Source organism: Ranitomeya variabilis, chromosome 4 (genome assembly GCF_051348905.1).
Source record: "Ranitomeya variabilis isolate aRanVar5 chromosome 4, aRanVar5.hap1, whole genome shotgun sequence".
Classification (NCBI taxonomy): domain Eukaryota; kingdom Metazoa; phylum Chordata; class Amphibia; order Anura; family Dendrobatidae; genus Ranitomeya; species Ranitomeya variabilis.
Genome location: NC_135235.1, coordinates 741,982,561 through 742,001,609, shown reverse-complemented (window position 1 = coordinate 742,001,609; position 19,049 = coordinate 741,982,561). Strand labels below are relative to the sequence as shown.

General features: G+C 49.6%; 1 protein-coding gene across 1 annotated transcript in view; it reads left to right on the top strand.

Moving 5' to 3' along the window:
* Nucleotides 1-19,049, top strand: part of LOC143768001 (uncharacterized) — a 36,566-nt gene continuing 17,517 nt past the window's right edge. The window contains exons 1-6 of the mRNA XM_077256620.1: nucleotides 1-173; nucleotides 3,199-3,336; nucleotides 3,462-3,641; nucleotides 3,724-3,847; nucleotides 3,931-4,028; nucleotides 4,224-4,314. Coding sequence (XP_077112735.1) covers nucleotides 3,262-3,336; nucleotides 3,462-3,641; nucleotides 3,724-3,847; nucleotides 3,931-4,028; nucleotides 4,224-4,314 — 568 coding nt within the window. The 5' untranslated portion in view covers nucleotides 1-173; nucleotides 3,199-3,261. The remainder of the gene's footprint in view (nucleotides 174-3,198; nucleotides 3,337-3,461; nucleotides 3,642-3,723; nucleotides 3,848-3,930; nucleotides 4,029-4,223; nucleotides 4,315-19,049) is intronic.

Sequence of the window (19,049 nt, the reverse complement as noted above, 5' to 3'; positions counted from 1 at the left end):
TGGAGTGCGGCTCTGTGGGTGGAGGTCGGTGCTGGAGGCTCCATTATTCTCTATGTGGAGTGCGGGTGGAGGTCGGTGCTGGAGGCTCCATTATTCTCTATGTGGAGTGCGGCTCTGCGGGTGGAGGTCGGTGCTGGAGGCTCCATTATTCTCTATGTGGAGTGCGGGTGGAGGTCGGTGCTGGAGGCTCCATTATTCTCTATGTGGAGTGCGGCTCTGTGGGTGGAGGTCGGTGCTGGAGGCCCCATTATTCTCTATGTGGAGTGCGGGTGGAGGTCGGTGCTGGAGGCTCCATTATTCTCTATGTGGAGTGCGGCTCTGCGGGTGGAGGTCGGTGCTGGAGACTCCATTATTCTCTATGTGGAGTGTGGCTCTGCGGGTGGAGGTAGGTGCTGGAGGCTCCATTATTCTCTATGTGGAGTGCGGCTCTGCGGGTGGAGGTAGGTGCTGGAGGCTCCATTATTCTCTATGTGGAGTGCGGCTCCGCGGGTGGAGGTCGGTGCTGGAGGCTCCATTATTCTCTATGTGGAGTGCGGCTCTGCGGGTGGAGGTCAGTGCTGGAGGCTCCATTATTCTCTATGTGGAGTGCGGCTCTGCGGGTGGAGGTAGGGGCTGGAGGCTCCATTATTCTCTATGTGGAGTGCGGCTCTGCGGGTGGAGGTCGGTGCTGGAGGCTCCATTATTCTCTATGTGGAGTGCGGCTCTGCGGGTGGAGGTCGGTGGTGGAGGCTCCATTATTCTCTATGTGAAGTGCGGCTCTGTGGGTGGAGGTCGGTGATGGAGGCTCCATTATTCTCTATGTGGAGTGCGGCTCTGCGGTTGGAGGTCGGTGCTGGAGGCTCCATTATTCTCTATGTGGAGTGCGGCTCTGCGGGTGGAGGTCGGTGCTGGAGGCTCCATTATTCTCTATGTGGAGTGCGGCTCTGCGGGTGGAGGTCGGTGCTGGAGGCTCCATTATTCTCTATGTGGAGTGCGGCTCTGCGGGTGGAGGTCGGTGCTGGAGGCCATATTATTCTCTATGTGGAGTGCGGCTCTGCGGGTGGAGGTCGGTGCTGGAGGCTCCATTATTCTCTATGTGGAGTGCGACTCTGCGGGTGGAGGTCGGTGCTGGAGGCTCCATTATTCTCTATGTGGAGTGCGGCTCTGCGGGTGGAGGTCGGTGCTGGAGGCTCCATTATTCTCTATGTGGAGTGCGGCTCTGCGGGTGAAGGTCGGTGCTGGAGGCTCCATTATTCTCTATGTAGAGTGCGGCTCTGCGGGTGGAGGTCGGTGCTGGAGGCTCCATTATTCTCTATGTGGAGTGCGGCTCTGCGGGTGGAGGTCGGTGGGTGCTGGAGGCTCCATTATTCTCTATGTGGAGTGCGGCTCTGCGGGTGGAGGTCGGTGGGTGCTGGAGGCTCCATTATTCTCTATGTGGAGTGCGGCTCTGCGGGTGGAGGTCGGTGCTGGAGGCTCCATTATTCTCTATGCATTCTCGAATGCTGTAGATAAGCCCCCGATGTATTCTGAAAGATGAAAAAAAAGAGGTTATAATATTCTCACCCAGGGGCATTCCCCGCTGCGGTCCGGTCCGATGGGCGTCGCGGTCCGGGGCCTCCCATCTTCATTGACTGATGTCCTCTTCTTGTCTTCACGCCGTAGCTCCGGCGCAGGCGTACTTTGTCTGCCCTGTTGAGGGCAGAGCAAAGTACTGCAGTGCGCAGGCGCCGGGCCTCTCTGACCTTTCCCGGCGCCTGCTCACTGCAGTACTTTGCTCTGCCCTAAACAGGGCAAAGTACGCCTGCGCCGGAGCTGCAGCATGAAGACAAGAAGAGGATGTGATTGTAAGAAGATGGGAGGCCCCGGACCGGACCTCAACGCCCATCGGATTATTGTCTCCTGTCATTGTATCACTGGAGGCCTATAGAGTGGTGACATCACCCGATGTCACTGTTCTATAGGGGAGATCGTCGTGGGACACTCGTTATTAATTGGACTGCGTCGGACAGGGAGTATACGGTTGGTTTATTACTTTTAATTTTTTGCAGGCGATTGAATATGATAAGTATGGTGAAATTAAGAATATTAAAATACTTTTTTCTGGCTCTTTTTTTTAACTTTCACTACTATAGGATTAGTAGTTTTTCACTATTTGCAACTGATCCGTTTTTTCAAAAATTTGCAGGATCCTGCCTGCCTGAAAAAAAACCTGATGTGTGAAAGTAGCCCAACTATCCATATATCTATCTACATCTATCCATACATATATCTATAGATAGATACATAGATCTATCTATTCATATATCTATAGATCTATCTATATGTAGATCTATCTATATATCTATCTCATTCCTTCTATCTATCTATAGATATGGGATAGATAGAAGGAACGGGATAGATAGATAGATAGATAGATAGATAGATAGATAGATAGATAGATAGAAGAAATGAGATAGATATATCTATCTCATTCCTTCATCTCATTCCTTCTATCTATCTATCTGTGTGTGTAATGGAGTGTGGGTTGGACAAACGTAAAAGAGGAGGTTGGACAAGAAATTACATCACAAATATTTTTGTTCAATAATACATCTTTATTTAGCTTACAAAAACGCGCAAAAAACGCATCAAAAATGTACCTGCGTTTTCTGCCAAGAGATGCAGATTCAGTGCAGAAAAATAGCAGGCAAACCTGCAACGTGTGCACATACCCTGACATTTCCATCTCCAAAAAGCTTGTCGGCAGAGGGAAGCATGAAGTGCTCTTAAACTTCCTGGTAGATTGCTGCACTGACTTTGGTCTTGATAAACCACAGTGGACCTACACCAGCAGATGACATAGCTCCCCAAACCATCACTGATTGTGGAAGCTTCACACTAGACCTCAAGCAGCTTGGATTGTCTGTCTCTCCGCTCTTCCTCCAGTCTCTGGGACCTTGATTTCCAAGGTCTAGTGTGAAGTATCCACAATCAATGATGGTTTCAGTCCCAAAAAACATATGATTCCTACAGCCAATAAGATGACTACGCAGTGGCCAACTTAGCTAGTGATTGGGAGCATGGAAGAGATGTCGTGGTCAGCAATTCAACTTGTGTTCCGGTCTGTACAAGACTAGAGAATACAATATCTACATATTCTTTCTCCTAGTATGGTTCCCCTTGTTGTCATTCTTTATGAGGTTACATTGGCTCATTTTCTTCCTATTCATTTCCCTACAGTGTCAGATCTTCTCAGTGGACATCTTGTATATTAAGAGAATTTTTCTGAATTAATCCTCAAGGATGGATATGGACAGGGACAAGATGGAGAGGATATTACACCTCACCCTAGAGATCCTCTTCCGGGTTACTGGAGAGGTGAGAGATTCTGATGACGTCACATTACATCATTCTCATCTTTGGGAATAACAGGCAGAACTGGAGAGGTGAGGACTCTGGAAATGTCTGTAGTGAGATTTATTAATGTGTCTCGCCATAACCAGGATTACACAGTAGTGAAGAAGACCTCTAGTGAGCGCTGTCAGGACCCTGTGTCTGAGGAATGGGGAAGACCCCTGAGCCCAGTCTCTAGGCCTCCACCTCACCCCCTGATAAATGAGGACATCAATGACCGGAAGATCCTAGAACTCACCTACAAGATGATTGAGCTGCTGACTGGAGAGGTGACACTGCTGGGAATGCTGGGACATTATACAGTAACACTATGAAGGGATCGGGGGATGACGGTATCATTGTATGTGTCAGGTTCCTATAAGGTGTCAGGATGTCGCTGTCTATTTCTCCATGGAGGAGTGGGAGTATTTAGAAGGACACAAAGATCTGTACAAGGACGTCATGATGGAGGTTCCTCAGCCCCTCACATCACCAGGTAATAGACAGGACTAAATACACACGGCCTATAATTATCTGTATGTAAAGAATGAATTCAGTCCCTGTATGTGTTTCCTTCAGATCTATCCAGTAAGAGGACAACACCAGAGAGATGTCCTCATCCTCTTCTTCCACAGGACTGTAAACAAGAAGATCCCAATGTTCCTCAGGATCATCAGGTAGATGGAGAGAAGGTGTCATGAGATCTCCCCTATGTGTAGACAGCTGTGAAGGTCTTGTGCTCAGTCTTGTTTTATCCCCCAGTATTATATGTTTTATACTTGTGTAATGAGAACGGTGGAGATGGCAGGATTAGAGCTCTTCATAGATGTGACTTCTCCATCTGTCTGTGACATTTACAACATTTGTTTCAGGGTAAAGATCTGACCCATATTAATACTACAGAGACATATGTGAGGGGGGATGAGCGGTGTAAAGAGGAGATTCCAACATATGACTACCCAGGTGAGTAGTGACCACTAAATACAGAGAAGTCACAGATTCTTTTCAGTCACCGGCTGTGGCTGCTTTATCAGTCGTGTAGTTTGGCCGTATCACAATTGTGTGATCACCATTTTGCCTCTAGAATAGAACATTCTCCACCTGAAAATGTTCAAATGATTTTGTGAAAGCCCTTTTCTATTGAACTTACAACCTGGAGGATCCACCTACCCCCTGGGATTAGTGTGGCACCCCAGGAGTTCAGGTACCACAGTAGTGCTGCCTTCCTCTCGGGGAGGGTAGTACTATGCCTGGAAACAAGAAGAATTTCTTTGGCACGTAAACCATGCACACAACACCTTCTGAATCCAGGCCAGGAGGGGAAGCTCTAAACCCGGTTTCAGTGCTGCTTCCCTGAATAAAGATCCTGGTCTGGAGGAGGAGTCAGTTTAGTCTGGAGCAGACAGTGAAGGGAAAGGAGCAGAGGAGAGATCAAGGGCTAGAGGAGGCTGCGAGTGGGCCTCCTTAAGCCAGAGCGCAGAAACTGGGTACCGGGAGCCCGAGGCTAGGCTGTGGGGAACTGCAAGCCCCATAGCAAAACCAGAGGGCATAGGACTATACGTGAGTTGCCCACACCACACCTGTGGTACAGCAGCATTCAGGAGCCTGGAGTCACCGTGCAGAGACCCCAGAAGGAACTGCTCAAGCTGCCTTCCATACAGATACTGTCCCAGGACAGGGAAAAACGAGGACCTTGTGAGGACACTTCAGGTAGCAAGGGACTAATAGTGAGTGCAAAGTGGAAGGCTCCCAACCTGACCTGCCAAGGGGAGTTCCACTTGTTTCCGGGCTGCCTGGACTCCTTCTGTACCTGTTGCCGGTACCCTGGACTGAGGCTGAATATCATCTCAGTAAACCAGGTAAAGACTGCAACCCTGTGTCCTCTATTTATCGGCAACCCCCCATTTTTGCCATATACCTTGGGAGCCCTGGGGACTCCACTTCACCTGTGGGAAGCATCACCATCTAGCTGCCGTACCATCAGCCCAGATGACCCCTTTAAGCGGCGTCGTCCCCACTGACCGAACACCACAGGTGACGTCCAGACAAACTTTATTCAAAAACCCCTTTAATGACCAATCCCCTTTAATTGGGCACCCAGGGCACGAACGGGGTCGCAGCCACCGTGACATTCCCTTTAAGACCGGACCTGGTACCGAGTACCCCAGGCCCTGGCGGACGACCCATTAGAAGATTCTGATCTTTACCTGTCCAGATCTGTAAAACCCAAATAACAGTGCACGTAGAATGTGCTGACAAGTTAGAAAATCACTTGAAAAAAATATTATGATGGTCCTCTAAGAGAAAGCGGAGGGTAATGATGCTGTTGGCTTCCTAGAATCCCGATTAGGGATGAGCGAATGTGCTCAGTGATACTCAGATATCACTTGATTATCTGGGTGCACGGATGTGCTCGTTACTCGGTGACCATTATCCGGTGCTCACTTTCAAAATTGAATCCCCACCCCACATGTATAGCGCCTGTTACACAGCCAAAAAGCATGCGGGGATTGTCTGTGGGTCACTGTAATGCTATAGCCATCTTAGTAGTGGCATTACTCTCCTTCCTTGCTGTGTGACATCATCAGGGGGTTGTTAAAATGGTAGGCGGTGTCAGGCTCGGCACAGTGACACCATTGCACAGCTCTGTGACAGTTGTTATTGGAGGAGAGAGTGCTTGTCCAGGTGTGTGTGTGCAGTACAACGTCTCAGAGTCCTGTAGTGTAGATACTGGTTCTGAAGCTGAACCATCATACTACCAGCCCTTCTAATCTTGTGCATCTTTGTATCAGATGCAATCTGCTTTTAGCCTAGGGAGGAAGGGAGAGTTGCAGGAGCAGGGAGAGTGGCTGAATACTGTCTGTAGGCAGTGATTAGGGCAGGGGTGGGGAACCTCGTGCGGCCCGCAGGCAGGTCCCCGGAGTCAACAAGGCTCGGGCGGCAGCCATATCCTGCCAGCTGCCGGCCCCTTAACCCTCAAGTGCACAGTATTCAGCGTTCATTACAGAACGCTGCCTGCATATGAATGATGTCATTGGGGTGGGCGGGGTTAGTGCCCAATGCACTCCCGTCCTCCTGTTCCGGAAGAGGAGCTGCTGCTAGAGAGTTCAGAGTGATCTGTGTCTGCAGCTCTGTACTTTTCTGCTGGTGATCTCTGCCCCTCAGCTATGTGCCCCCTCCCCCCCCCCCCCAGTTATTTGCCCCAATATGATCTCTGTGCCCCCCCACTCTATGACCCTCCTCTGATCTGTGTCTCCATCTATGGGCACCCCTGTGATCTCTGTGCCCCAAATCTATATATCCCCTGTGATTTCTGTGACCCCCCAGCTATGTGCCCCCCTTTCTATGATCTTTGTGCCACCCCCCCGGTGATATGTTCCCCCTGTGATCTCTCTGTTCCCCCAGCTCTATACCCCCCTTGTGATCTGTGCCTCCCCTGTGATCTATGTCATTCCTGTGTCCCCCTACTTTGTACCCCCTGTGGTATTTGTGCACCCATGTGTTCCCTGTGCCCCCTGTGATCTGTCTCCTTCAGCTATGTGCCCCCTTGTGATCTCTGTGCCACCCTGTTTTCTTCATGCCCCTTCCCCCCCCCCGGTGATCTGTTCCCCCTGTGATCTCTCTGTTCCCCCAGCTCTATACCCCCCTTGTGATCTGTGCCTCCCCTGTGATCTATGTCATTCCTGTGTCCCCCTACTTTGTACCCCCTGTGGTATTTGTGCACCCATGTGTTCCCTGTGCCCCCTGTGATCTGTCTCCTTCAGCTATGTGCCCCCTTGTGATCTCTGTGCCACCCTGTTTTCTTCATGCCCCTTCCCCCCCCCCCCCCCCGGTGATCTGTGACCCCTTGGTGATCTATGTGCCTGCCAGGTGGTCTGTCCCTTCCAGTGCTATATATCCCCCTTCCCCCAGTGCTGTATATCTCCCCCAGGGCTGTATGTGCCCTCAAATGATATGTATATTCCCCAGTGCTGCATTTACCCCAGATGTACTGTATATCCCCCCAGCTGTGATGCATATAGCCCCCAGTGATGTATGTGCCACCAGTGATGTATATTCCCCCTAGGGACATATATACCCCGAGTGCTGTCTGTGCTTCCTAGTAATGTATATAGCCCTTCAGTGTTGTCTATTCCCCCCGGGCCTCCCCAATGATGAATATGTCCCAGCATCTCCTGTGATGTGTATGCCCCCCCAGCCCCTCCTGTAATTTTATATGTGATATATAACACTCCAAAAAAGCGTTAAAAAATGTTTCCGGATTCAATTAGTCATCCATGCAGGGAAACGTCCTTGGTGGACAGCAAAGATGGTGGAATCACGTCAGACTCCCGAGGGAGTGACCGGAGGAATGTCTGAGCCAGACAAAGCTTGCACAACAGCAGGGGTGGCAGGAGCAGAATGTTTTCCTGGAACCTCCAAGGACTAACCCAGGCTGCAGCCTTTATTGCTGGGGTTATTGTGGACTGCAGTTGGGAGAGTTAGGACCCAGGAAGTGGTGCACGGACTGCGGGACCTAGGGTTGTCAGAAGAAACAAGGAGGCGAGGCAGGACCAGGACTGGAGAAATGCTATGGTGCCCACTAGCCACAAGGTACCCACATGTTGTGAACTCTGTTTTTGGGCTCCCTCTTGTGGTCACAACTGGTACTGTGTGAGTGCTGTCTTTGGGCTCCCTCTGGTGGTTCTTTGTGTCATTTTGCAGGTCTGAGGCTGATCAGCTGTCTCGTTATCTGTTAGCTGGTTTCCTATTTAGTTCACCTGGACTCTCAGTTGTTGCCTGCTGTCAATGTCATCAGTGCTATTTTGGAGCTCTCCTGCAGTCCTTCGTTATCAGTCTCTTCAAGAGAAGCGAAGTTTTGCTTGGTTCATTTTTTGACCATCAGTGGTCATATGTTTCTTGGTTTATTTTTGTTTCTTGTCCAGCTTGCTAATATGTGATTTCCTTGCTTGCTGGTAGCTCTAGGGGGCTGAGTTTCTCCCCTCACACCGTTAGTTGGTGTGGGGGTTCTTGTATTCTCAGCGTGGATATTTTGCATAGGGTTTTTTACTGACCGCACAGTTCCCTATCTGTCTTCTGCTATCTAGTATTAGCGGGCCTCATTTGCTGAATCTGTTTTCATTTCTACGTTTGTGTTTTCCCCTTACCTCACCGTTATTATTTGTTGGGGGCTTCCTATATCTTTGGGGTGATTTCTCTTGAGGCAAGTGAGGTCTTACTTTCCCTCCAGGAGTAGATAGTTTCTCAGGCTGCGTTGAGACGTCCAGGATTTTAGGCACGTTCACCGGCTGCCTTTAGTGTGTTGGTTAGGATCAGGTTTGCGGTCAGTCCAGTTACCACCTCCCTAGAGCTCGTGTCTATGTTCACAAACTTAGCTAGTCCGTTTTGTGATCCTCAGCCACTAGGATCATAACACCCACAATTGGCATCTTGGGTGAGGTCACTGCATACAACTGGCATCGGAGATGGGAGCCCATAGAGTTCAGGTTCCTTCATCACATATCATTGAACCAGTGGGCAGTAGAGGAGGAACACTTGCTTTGAAGGCTGCAACTGCTGACTGCTGGAACCAGTTGTCACATTCCTCAAAATGGAGGGGCAACATTGCTGTTATGCAGTGGGTATGATCTGAGAAGGAAGGGAGCAGGATCAACCCTTCTTGAAGAATGAACGGGCCTGGGAGAAGCTCCTCGATGCCGCTTGAGACCACTCCCGAGAGATCGTACTGTCCCCGGATTCTCCTCCTCTTATATGGGAGCATCCGATGGTGCAGGTGACAGAATTCTGTTGCCCATTTCTATATGTCGGGGACTCCGGCACAGCCCGCAGTCAGGTCACTTACAGCCCTTGCACCTGGGCAGGGCTGCCACTAGAAATTTTGGGGCCCCATACGGGCAAAATTTTCGGGGCCCACTTGACTCCACCCGCCTTCACCCCTCGAACTGTCCACAGTCCCACCTCTCTCTCTTGGAAAAACTCCACTTCTCACCTATCACACATGAACAGTTCCCATCACTAGATCACACATATAGCCGGCAGCTTTTGTTTTGGCAAAAAGATTTTTTAACCCCTTCACGACATGCGCCGTACTAGTACTGCGCAAGTCGTGTCTCCCCCTTTGATGTGGGCTCCGGCGGTGATCAAAGTCGCAACATGTCAGCTGTTTTGTACAGCTGACATAGGCGCGCAATAGCGGCGGGTGAAATCGCGATTCACCCGCCGCTATTAACCTGTTAAATGCCGCTGTCAAACGCAGACAGCGGCATTTAAGCGGCGCTTCCGGCCGTGCAGCCGGAAATGACCTCGTCGCCGACCTCCGTCACATGATCGGGGGTCGGCGATGCATCAGGCTGGTAACCATAGAGGTCCTTGAGACCCCTATGGTTACTAATGCCGGCCTGCTGTGAGCGCCCCCCTGTGGTCGGCGCTCACAGCACACCTGCATTTCTGCTACATATTCATAGAGAGAAACAAGAGTTCTTTTGGGTATGAGAAGATAAAAGACAAAAGTTTATTGAAAATTCACATTACATATAAATACCAACAATATAAAAAGAAAGAGAGACCCAATAAAGTGACACATGCGCAAACAGGATAACAGGGCAACCAGAAGCCTCCAACAACAGTTGTTGGAGGCTTCTGGTTGCCCTGTTATCCTGTTCGCGCATGTGTCACTTTATTGGGTCTCTTTCTTTTTATATTGTTGGTATTTATATGTAATGTGAATTTTCAATAAACTTTTGTCTTTGATCTTCTCATACCCAAAAGAACTCTTGTTTCTCTCTATGAATATGTTGCTTTGAGTGGGTATATTTCTTCCTTGTATGGGCTAACGGTCGCCCATCAGGTGGATGCAAGTATGCTAAAGAGGTTTTTCTGGCTACTAATATTTCTGCTACATAGCAGCGAACATCAGATCGCTGCTATGTAGCAGAGCCGATCGAGTGGTGCCAGCTTCTAGCCTCCCATGGAGACCATTGAAGCATGGCAAAAGTTAATCCTCTCTCTCTCCTTCGCTATCACAAACCCCAGCACTCTCTAACCTAGTAATCATATCTCTCTCTCTCTCTCTCTCTCTCTCTCTCTCTCTCTCTCTCTCTCTCTCTCTCTCTCTCTCTCTCTCTCTCTCTCTCTCTCTCTCTCTCTCTCTCTCTCTCTCTCTCTCTCTCTCTCTCTCTCTCTCTCTCTCCCCCCCCCCCCTCTCCTTACTGCTGGAGACATATCTCCCATCCCTCGACCACCACATCTCATACCTCCCATTACTACTCCCTCCTATCGCTCCTTATCCAACATGAACCACCGCAATCTTTCCAACTTAAACCCCGTGCCCCTGACGCCCACCCCCCTGCTCCCTCTCTCTGGAGCACTCTGGAATGCCCGCTCAATCTGCAATAAGCTTCATGTGATTCACGACCTTTTTCTCTGCCGCAATCTTGCCTTCCTTGGCCTCACAGAAACATGGCTAACACCCTCTGACACTGCCTCCCCTGCTGCTCTGTGTTATGGAGGCATCCACTTCACCCACACTCCTCGACCCGGCAACAAACATGGTGGAGGAGTGGGTCTTCTCCTTTCTTAAAACTGCACCTTTAACCCAATCCCGCCTCTTCCCTCCCTTATCCTCCCCTCTTTTGAAGTCCATTCTGTCCGCATCTACTCTCCCTCCAACCTCCAAGTGGCAGTCATATACTGACCTCCGGGCCCAGCAACTGCCTTTATTGACCAATTCTCCACCTGGCTTCTTCACTTTCTCTCTGCTGACATTCCCACCATCATCATGGGTGACTTCAACATTCCCATTGATACCCTTCAGTCAATAGCCTCCAAACTTCTGTCCCTTACCTCATCCTTTGGACTTACTCAATGGTCCTCCGCAACCACCCACACAGACGGGCATACACTAGACCTGGTATTCACCCGTCTCTGCTCCCTATCTAACTTCACCACCTCCCCTCTCCCTCTATCCGACCACCATCTGCTCACCTTCTCATCCCTGTCCTCCTCACCGGTCATCCATGTCCAACAACATGCGCACCCCCGCAGAAACCTTGCACACCTAGACGCCCACACACTCTCTGACTCCATCCTACCACTGGCATCCATATCCTCACGACACAGACACTGCCACTGCTTTCTACAATGCCACTCTCGCATCAGCTATTGACACGGTTGCCCCTCTCGTCCATGGCAGAGTGCGACGTATCAGTAGACAACCTTGGCACAATAACACCACTAAAAAGCTCCGGCAAGTGTCCAGGGTTGCGGAGCGGCATTGGAAGAAAACACACTCGCAAGATGACTTCACTGCATTCAAACAGGCAACACTCGCTTTTAAATCTGCTCTCACCTCTGCTAAACAGACCTACTTCACAACCCTCGTATCTTCCCTATCCTACAACCCCAAACAGTTATTCAAAACCTTTAACTCCCTCCTCCGCCCCCCACTGCCCCCTCCAACCTCCCTCATCTCTGCTGAGGACTTTTCCACACACTTTAAAAATAAGATTGACCAGACAAGGCAAGTCTTCATTGTTCAACCACCACAACCCCTTTGTATACCAGACAAATGCCCAAACCCCATAACCTCCCTATCCAACATCACTGAAGGGGGGCTTAATTGTCTCCTCTCCAAATCGCACCTCTCCACCTGTGCGCTCGACCCCATCCCACCTCCTCCCCAACCTCACCACCACACTAATCCCATCCCTAACCCACCTCTTCAACCTATCACTAACTTCTGGCACCTTCCCTTCTGTGTTCAAACATGCCACAATCACGCCTATCCTTAAAAAGCCAACCCTCGATCCAACTGCTATGTCCAGCTATCGCCCAATATCGCTGCTCCCATTCGCTTCCAAACTCCTGGAGCAGCACGTCCACGCTGAACTTTCCTCCCACCTCTCATCTAACTTGTTGTTCGACAATCTACAATCTGGTTTCCGCCCCCATCACTCAACTGAGACTGCCCTGACCAAAATCACCAACGACCGACTTACCGCCAAAGCTACTGGACAATACTCTGTACTCCTCCTTCTAGACCTGTCCTCTGCTTTTGACACAGTTGACCACTGCCTCCTACTACAGATCCTCTCCTCCTTTGGCATCAAAGACCTCGCCCTATCCTGGATCGCCTCGTACCTTTCCAACCGCACATTCAGTGTCTCCCACTCCCACACTACCTCCTCATCCCACCCTCTCTCTGTTGGAGCCCCCCAAGGCTCTGTTCTAGGACCCCTACTCTTCTCAATCTACACACTTGGCTTGGGACAACTCATACAGTCCCATGGATTCCAGTACCACCTCTATGCTGATGACACTCAGATCTACCTCTCTGGCCCAGACGTCACCGCTCTGCTGTCCTGAATCCCAGAGTGCTTATCAGCTATATCCTCCTTCTTCTCCTCTCCCTTCCTCAAACTCAATGTGAACAAATCTGAACTCATCATCTTTCCTCCACCCCACAGATCTTCCTTACCTGACCTATCTATCGCAATCAATGACATCATGCTTTCCCCCATACCGGAAGTCCGCTGCCTCGGTGTAACCTTCGACTCTGCCCTGTCCTTCAAACCGCACATCCAAGCTCTTTCCACCTCCTGTCGCCTCCAGCTCAAAAATATCTCCAGAATCCGTCCTTTCCTCAACCTTCAATCTACTAAAATGCTTGTGCATGCCCTCATCATCTCCCGCCTTGACTACTGCAACATCCTTTTCTGCGGCCTCCCTGCTAACACCCTTGCGCCTTTCCAGTCCATCCTTAACTCTGCTGCCTGACTAATTCATCTCTCTCCTCACTACTCCCCCGCTTCCCCCCTCTGCAAATCTCTTCACTGGCTCCCATTCCCTCAGCGTATCCAGTTCAAATTACTAATATTGACCTACAAAGCCATCCATAACCTGTCTCCTCCATATATCTCTGATCTAATCTCCATATATCTTCACTCACGTAATCTCCGGTCCTCCCAAGACCTCCTTCTCTCCTCCACACTTATTCGCTCCTCATCCAATCGCCTCCAAGACTTCTCCCGAATATCCCCCATCCTGTGGAATTCTCTGCCCCAACACGTCCGACTATCAAACACATTCGGATCCTTCAGATGGAATCTGAAACCTCATCTCTTCAGGAAAGCCTACAGCCTGCACTGACCCCGCTGCCTCCTCATCACCACCGAAGCTACCGCCTCACCAACACCGGAGCTCCTGCAACCCCCAACCTATTGTCTCCTTCCCCATAATCCTGCAGAATGTAAGCCCGCAAGGGCAGGGTCCTCGCCCCTCTGTATCAGTCTGTCATTGTAAGATTGTTTACTGTAAGTGATATCTGTAACTTGTATGTAACCCCTTCTCATGTACAGCACCATGGAATCAATGGTGCTTTATAAATAAATAATATCACAAACGAGGGACAAATACCGCAAAACAAAAACTGAAGACCACATATTGCCACCAGTGACCGAATAATATCACTTACAAGGAACAAATACCACCGCACCATGACCAGACCACATATTACCACCACAAAATGACCAAATAGCATATACAAGGGATAAATGCTGAAACACCATGTCCAGACCACATATTACCACCACATAGTGACTGAATACCACAATACTGATCAGCAATAATAAAAATAATACAATACTATCACCATAAGTGCCAGTATTCACAGGAGATCTGTACTTAGTATGCAGTGTCTGTGTACAGGTAATACAGTGATCACTGGTGACATTATACACAGGAGCTCTGTATATAGTATACAGTGTATAGTGTCAGTGTATAGGTAAGGCTAGTTTCACACTAGCGTTTTGAGGAGCTGCGGACGTCCTCCGTGAAGCCCCGCCCTCGGCCGCTAGCTCCACCTACTTCTGCATGCGGCCTGCGTACCTATCTTTAACATTAGGTACGCAGGTCGTGCCGCTGTATGCGGATGCTTCCGCATGTGTCGTTTTGACGATGCAGAGAAAAAAAAATTGCTACAAGCTGCGTTCTACGCTGGTCACCGCATCGTCAAAACGACGCATGCGGAAGCATCCACATATAGCAGCACGACCTGCGTACCTAATGTTAAAGATGGGTACGCTGGCCGCATGCCGGCTGCATACAGAAATAGGCAGAGCTAGTGGTAGAGGTGCGGCCAAGGGCGGGGCTTCACTGAGGAAGTCCGCAGCCGTCCGCAACGCAAATGTGAAACCGGCCTAACACACTGACTCACCAGTGACGTCTCTAGGTGAAGTCCTTCATCTTTGTTTTTCATCTTTCATCCAGCACAGCCTGGGCTCGTCTCTGCAGGAAATAAAAGTTATCTCAAGCTCCGCTTGCAGAACACATTAATTAATTTTTCCCAACTTCTACATTACACCACATGAAGAAAAAAAGGCTACATAGTATCACTCTACACAGTAACAGGACCGCCCCTCCCCCCCCCATTTAAAGCAGTATACTCAAAACATAAATACATCACTGCAGTAATAATATCCCTTAATTAGCCCCTATGGTAATAATATTCCCCATCCTGGCCCCTGTGTGTCTCATTCCTGGCTTCAGCCATATGTTCTCCCATTCTGCCCTCATGAGTATCCAATCTGCCCCATATGATCTCCCCATCCTGCCCCATCTGTCTCCATCGTATCCATCCTGCCCCATGATCCTGCCCCATCTGTCTCCAGTCATGCCCCCATGTCTCTCATCCTGCCCCGTGTCTCCAATCATGCTCCGTGTCTCCAATTCTGCCCCATCTGTCTCCAATCCTGCCCCCAGTGTCTCCAGTCATGCTCCCAGTGTCTCCAGTCATGCCACCAGTGTCTTGTCATGCCCCGTATCTCGCATTCTGCCCCCATGTCCACTAGTCTGCCCCATGTCCACCATTCTGCCCCCCCCCGTGTCCACCATTCTGCCCTCCCGTGTCCAGCATTCTGCCCCCCCCCCCCGTGTCCAGCATTCTGGGCCCCCCTGTTGAGCATTCTGCCCCCCCATGTTCACCAATCTGTCCCCATGTCTGTCTTCCCCGGGCCCTTCAGTTCGCCACTCTCAGTAAAGAAAAAGTTCTTCTTACCTGGCCACGCTCCTGCGGCGGGCGAAGCTCCCTCCATGCAGCTGAAATGCGCACTCGCCCGCGACTGACAATGATGTCGGCGACGTGCGTGCTGTGGCTGATGTCCGCTCCCAGCCTCCCGCACGTCAGTAGCGTAAAAACTGCCGCAGCGCCACTAAGGGCCCGGTTTAGCCTGCCGGTAGGGGCCCGGTGAGCAGATGAGACGTGGCCCAATGCGGGCCCCCTCTGCCCACCGGGCCCCATATGCCAGTCAGGGCAGTAATGCCCTGATGGCAGCCCTGCACTGGGCTTCAGGAAACGGGACGCAGTCACTCAGGCCTACCGAGGAAGAAGATGCTCACACTTGAAGAGGATTACTGCATTACCCTCCTTATAATTAGTGATGAGCGAGTATACTCGTTGTTCGGGTTTTTCTAAGCACGCTCGGGTGGTCTCCGAGTATTTGTTACTGTTCGGAGATTTAGTTTTCATAGCAGCAGCTGAATGATTTACAGCTACTACCAAGCCTCAGTACATGTGGGGGTTGCTAGGGAATCCCCACATGTAATCAAGCTGGCTAGTAGCTGTAAATTATTCAGCTGCAGCGATGAAAACGAAATCTCCGAACATTAACAAATACTCGGAGACCACCCGAGCGTGCTCGGGAAAACCCAAGCAACGAGTATACTCGCTCATCACTACTTATAATGTTTTCATGGCTTTGCACATTTTACCTAGCCTTTTTTGATTGTACGAGTACCGCAAATACATTTTAAAAATATTTGAATGAGGCCCGCCAGTTGTTGCCTTTCAGGGGTCTATGGATTATCTTCCTTTATAACAGGAGTTGGGAACCTCAGGCTCCAGGGCCATTTCTAGCCCTCAATGACCCTTTATCAGGCCCCTGGCAGATTCTCATGGACCGCTTTCTTGGGCAGAGAGGTCTATTTTGATTACAACCAGCTCATTAATTTCTTCTTGGTCTGTTAGCACACATATGCAGTGTCCACTACTGAACACTGAAGGGCATGCAATGAAAGATTACGTCCTGAAATCAGTGCCAGTCAGGATGTACTTTTTGGGCGGAGTTTGTACAAGGATTGTATAAATATCCAAATGGCCCTTAGCAGAGAAAAGTGTCAGGAGAATCCGCCGGATGGGCACTTAACAGCGGTTTCAGCAGTCCTGATAGTGAGAGCCAGCGCCTCAGACAAACTGTGACAGCTGAACTCGCAGCATCCAGGAGCTGGGCGAGATTACAGCTGTACAGTGGGGCTGCAGACAACAGAGCGCTGGGTGGTTGAGTGTACTGACAGGACCTGTGGCACGTGACCGCAGGTCAGAGGGGAAGGAGGCTGGGCCTTGCGCGCTGCTCCTGAAGATGAGTGATGGACGCTACCGGGGCCAGGGAGAGGGGAGAGAGGCATGCCAGACACCAGGGAAATAACAGAAAACAGGAGGAAGACGGAATCCAAGACAAGAGGTGGACAGTGAACCAGAAAGGCAAACACAGTACACAGGGGGCAGGCTAATCAAGAAAATTCAGGGACATAGCAGGAGTCAGAACCTCGGAGAAGCAGAATACACAGTACAGAATCAAAGGACAAAATCTCAACGGGGAACAGAACCAGGTCAAAACCATACAAGCAAGCTAGAACACTGTAATAATTATAGGGGATAATTCAGGAGACTCTTTGCGTGGAACAAGAAAACAGGACACAGTTTTATAAGTGGTAAAGTTTATATTCTCACACGGTGATTCAAGCAGGTGCAGAGAGAAACTCAAGTCCACAACACTTGGTGCAAATAATAAACGCAGCTTAGCAGTCAAGAGGAAACTTCAGAGGTAGATACAAACAAAGTCTATGAAGCACAGTTATTCTTGAGGAAACTTGACACGAATAGATCCTTGACTTAGTCCAGGCACAGATAGCTATGCTATTAGGCAGTTCGAATCATATCTTAGCTCAACCAGGGAGGCCTGGTTAATAGTCTCAGGTTTTGCAGAGCACAAACAGCTTACATGTCCAGCAAATGCAGATGGAAGTAACACGAGCAGCAGATGAAGGAGGATTACTGAACACTGGTGTAGGCAGCAGGAACTCAGAGCAGAGTGGCAGGATCTCCAACACAGGTTCACAGGTGCAGGTGCAAGGCCAGGGAGAAATCAGGAGCTGGATGCAAAGCAGAATAATCTAGCACAGACTGAAGGCTGGGGTGGAGTTTTATAGCAGGAAGACAAGTGCACATGAGACCAAAGACGCCATGTTGGAAAAGGGCAGTAATGCACAAAAGGTAAAATATGTTCAGAGTCCTGACATTACTCCCTCCTTAGAAGTGGCCTCAGGACGATCCTGGACCTGGTTTCTCAGGGAATCTCTGATGAAAACGAGATATCTTCTGTTGGGCATTGATGTTTTCCACAGGTTCCCAAGAGTCTTCCTCAGAGGGATATCCCTGCCATCTTATCAGATATTGGAGCCGATTCCTGCGAATCCTGGAATCAATAATTTCCTCCACCACGAATTGTTCTTGCCCATCAATCACCACAGGCTGCGGAGGTGGCACAACATGTCCCTGGAAGGTATTAGGAGATACAGGCTTTAGTAAAGATACATGAAAAACTGGGTGTACCTTCATTGTCCTAGGTAGCTTCAGCCGGCAGGCAACAGAGCTCACAATACCGTTGATCCTGAAAGGGCCACTGAATTTCTGTCCACGTTTTTGTGAAGGAACGTTTAACTTCACGGTGCAGGTTTACGGAATCTATCAGCCGATCTCTTATAACGTTCTTGAGCCGTGGTCAGAGATTCCTTCAGAACCTCCAGATTTTGTCTCATCGCAGTCAGCCTTTCTTCCACTGCTGGAACCGGAGAATTAATTGGAGACCTAGGTAAAATACACGGATGATAACCCAGATTGGCAAAGAAAGGTGTAAATTTAGTGGAGGCGCTCTGAGAATTATTATATGAAAATTCGGCTAACGGCAACAACTCCAACCAATCATCCTGGAGATGGCTGACATAGCATAGTAACATAGTTAGTAAGGCCGAAAAAAGACATTTGTCCATCCAGTTCAGCCTATATTCCATCATAATAAATCCCCAGATCTACGTCCTTCTACAGAACCTAAAAATTCTATGATACAATATTGTTCTGCTCCAGGAAGACATCCAGGCCTCTCTTGAACCCCTCGACTGAGTTCGCCATCACCACCTCCTCAGGCAAGCAATAACAGATTCTCACTGCCCTAACAGTAAAGAATCCTCTTCTATGTTGGTGGAAAAACCTTCTCTCCTCCAGACGCAAAGAATGCCCCCTTGTGCCCGTCACCTTCCTTGGTATAAACAGATCCTCAGCAAGATATTTGTATTGTCCCCTTATATACTTATACATGGTTATTAGATCGCCCCTCAGTCGTCTTTTTTCTAGACTAAATAATCCTAATTTCGCTAATCTATCTGGGTATTGTAGTTCTCCCATCCCCTTTATTAATTTTGTTGCCCTCCTTTGTACTCTCTCTAGTTCCATTATATCCTTCCTGAGCACCGGTGCCCAAAACTGGACACAGTACTCCATGTGCGGTCTAACTACGGATTTGTACAGAGGCAGTATAATGCTCTCATCATGTGTATCCAGACCTCTTTTAATGCACCCCATGATCCTG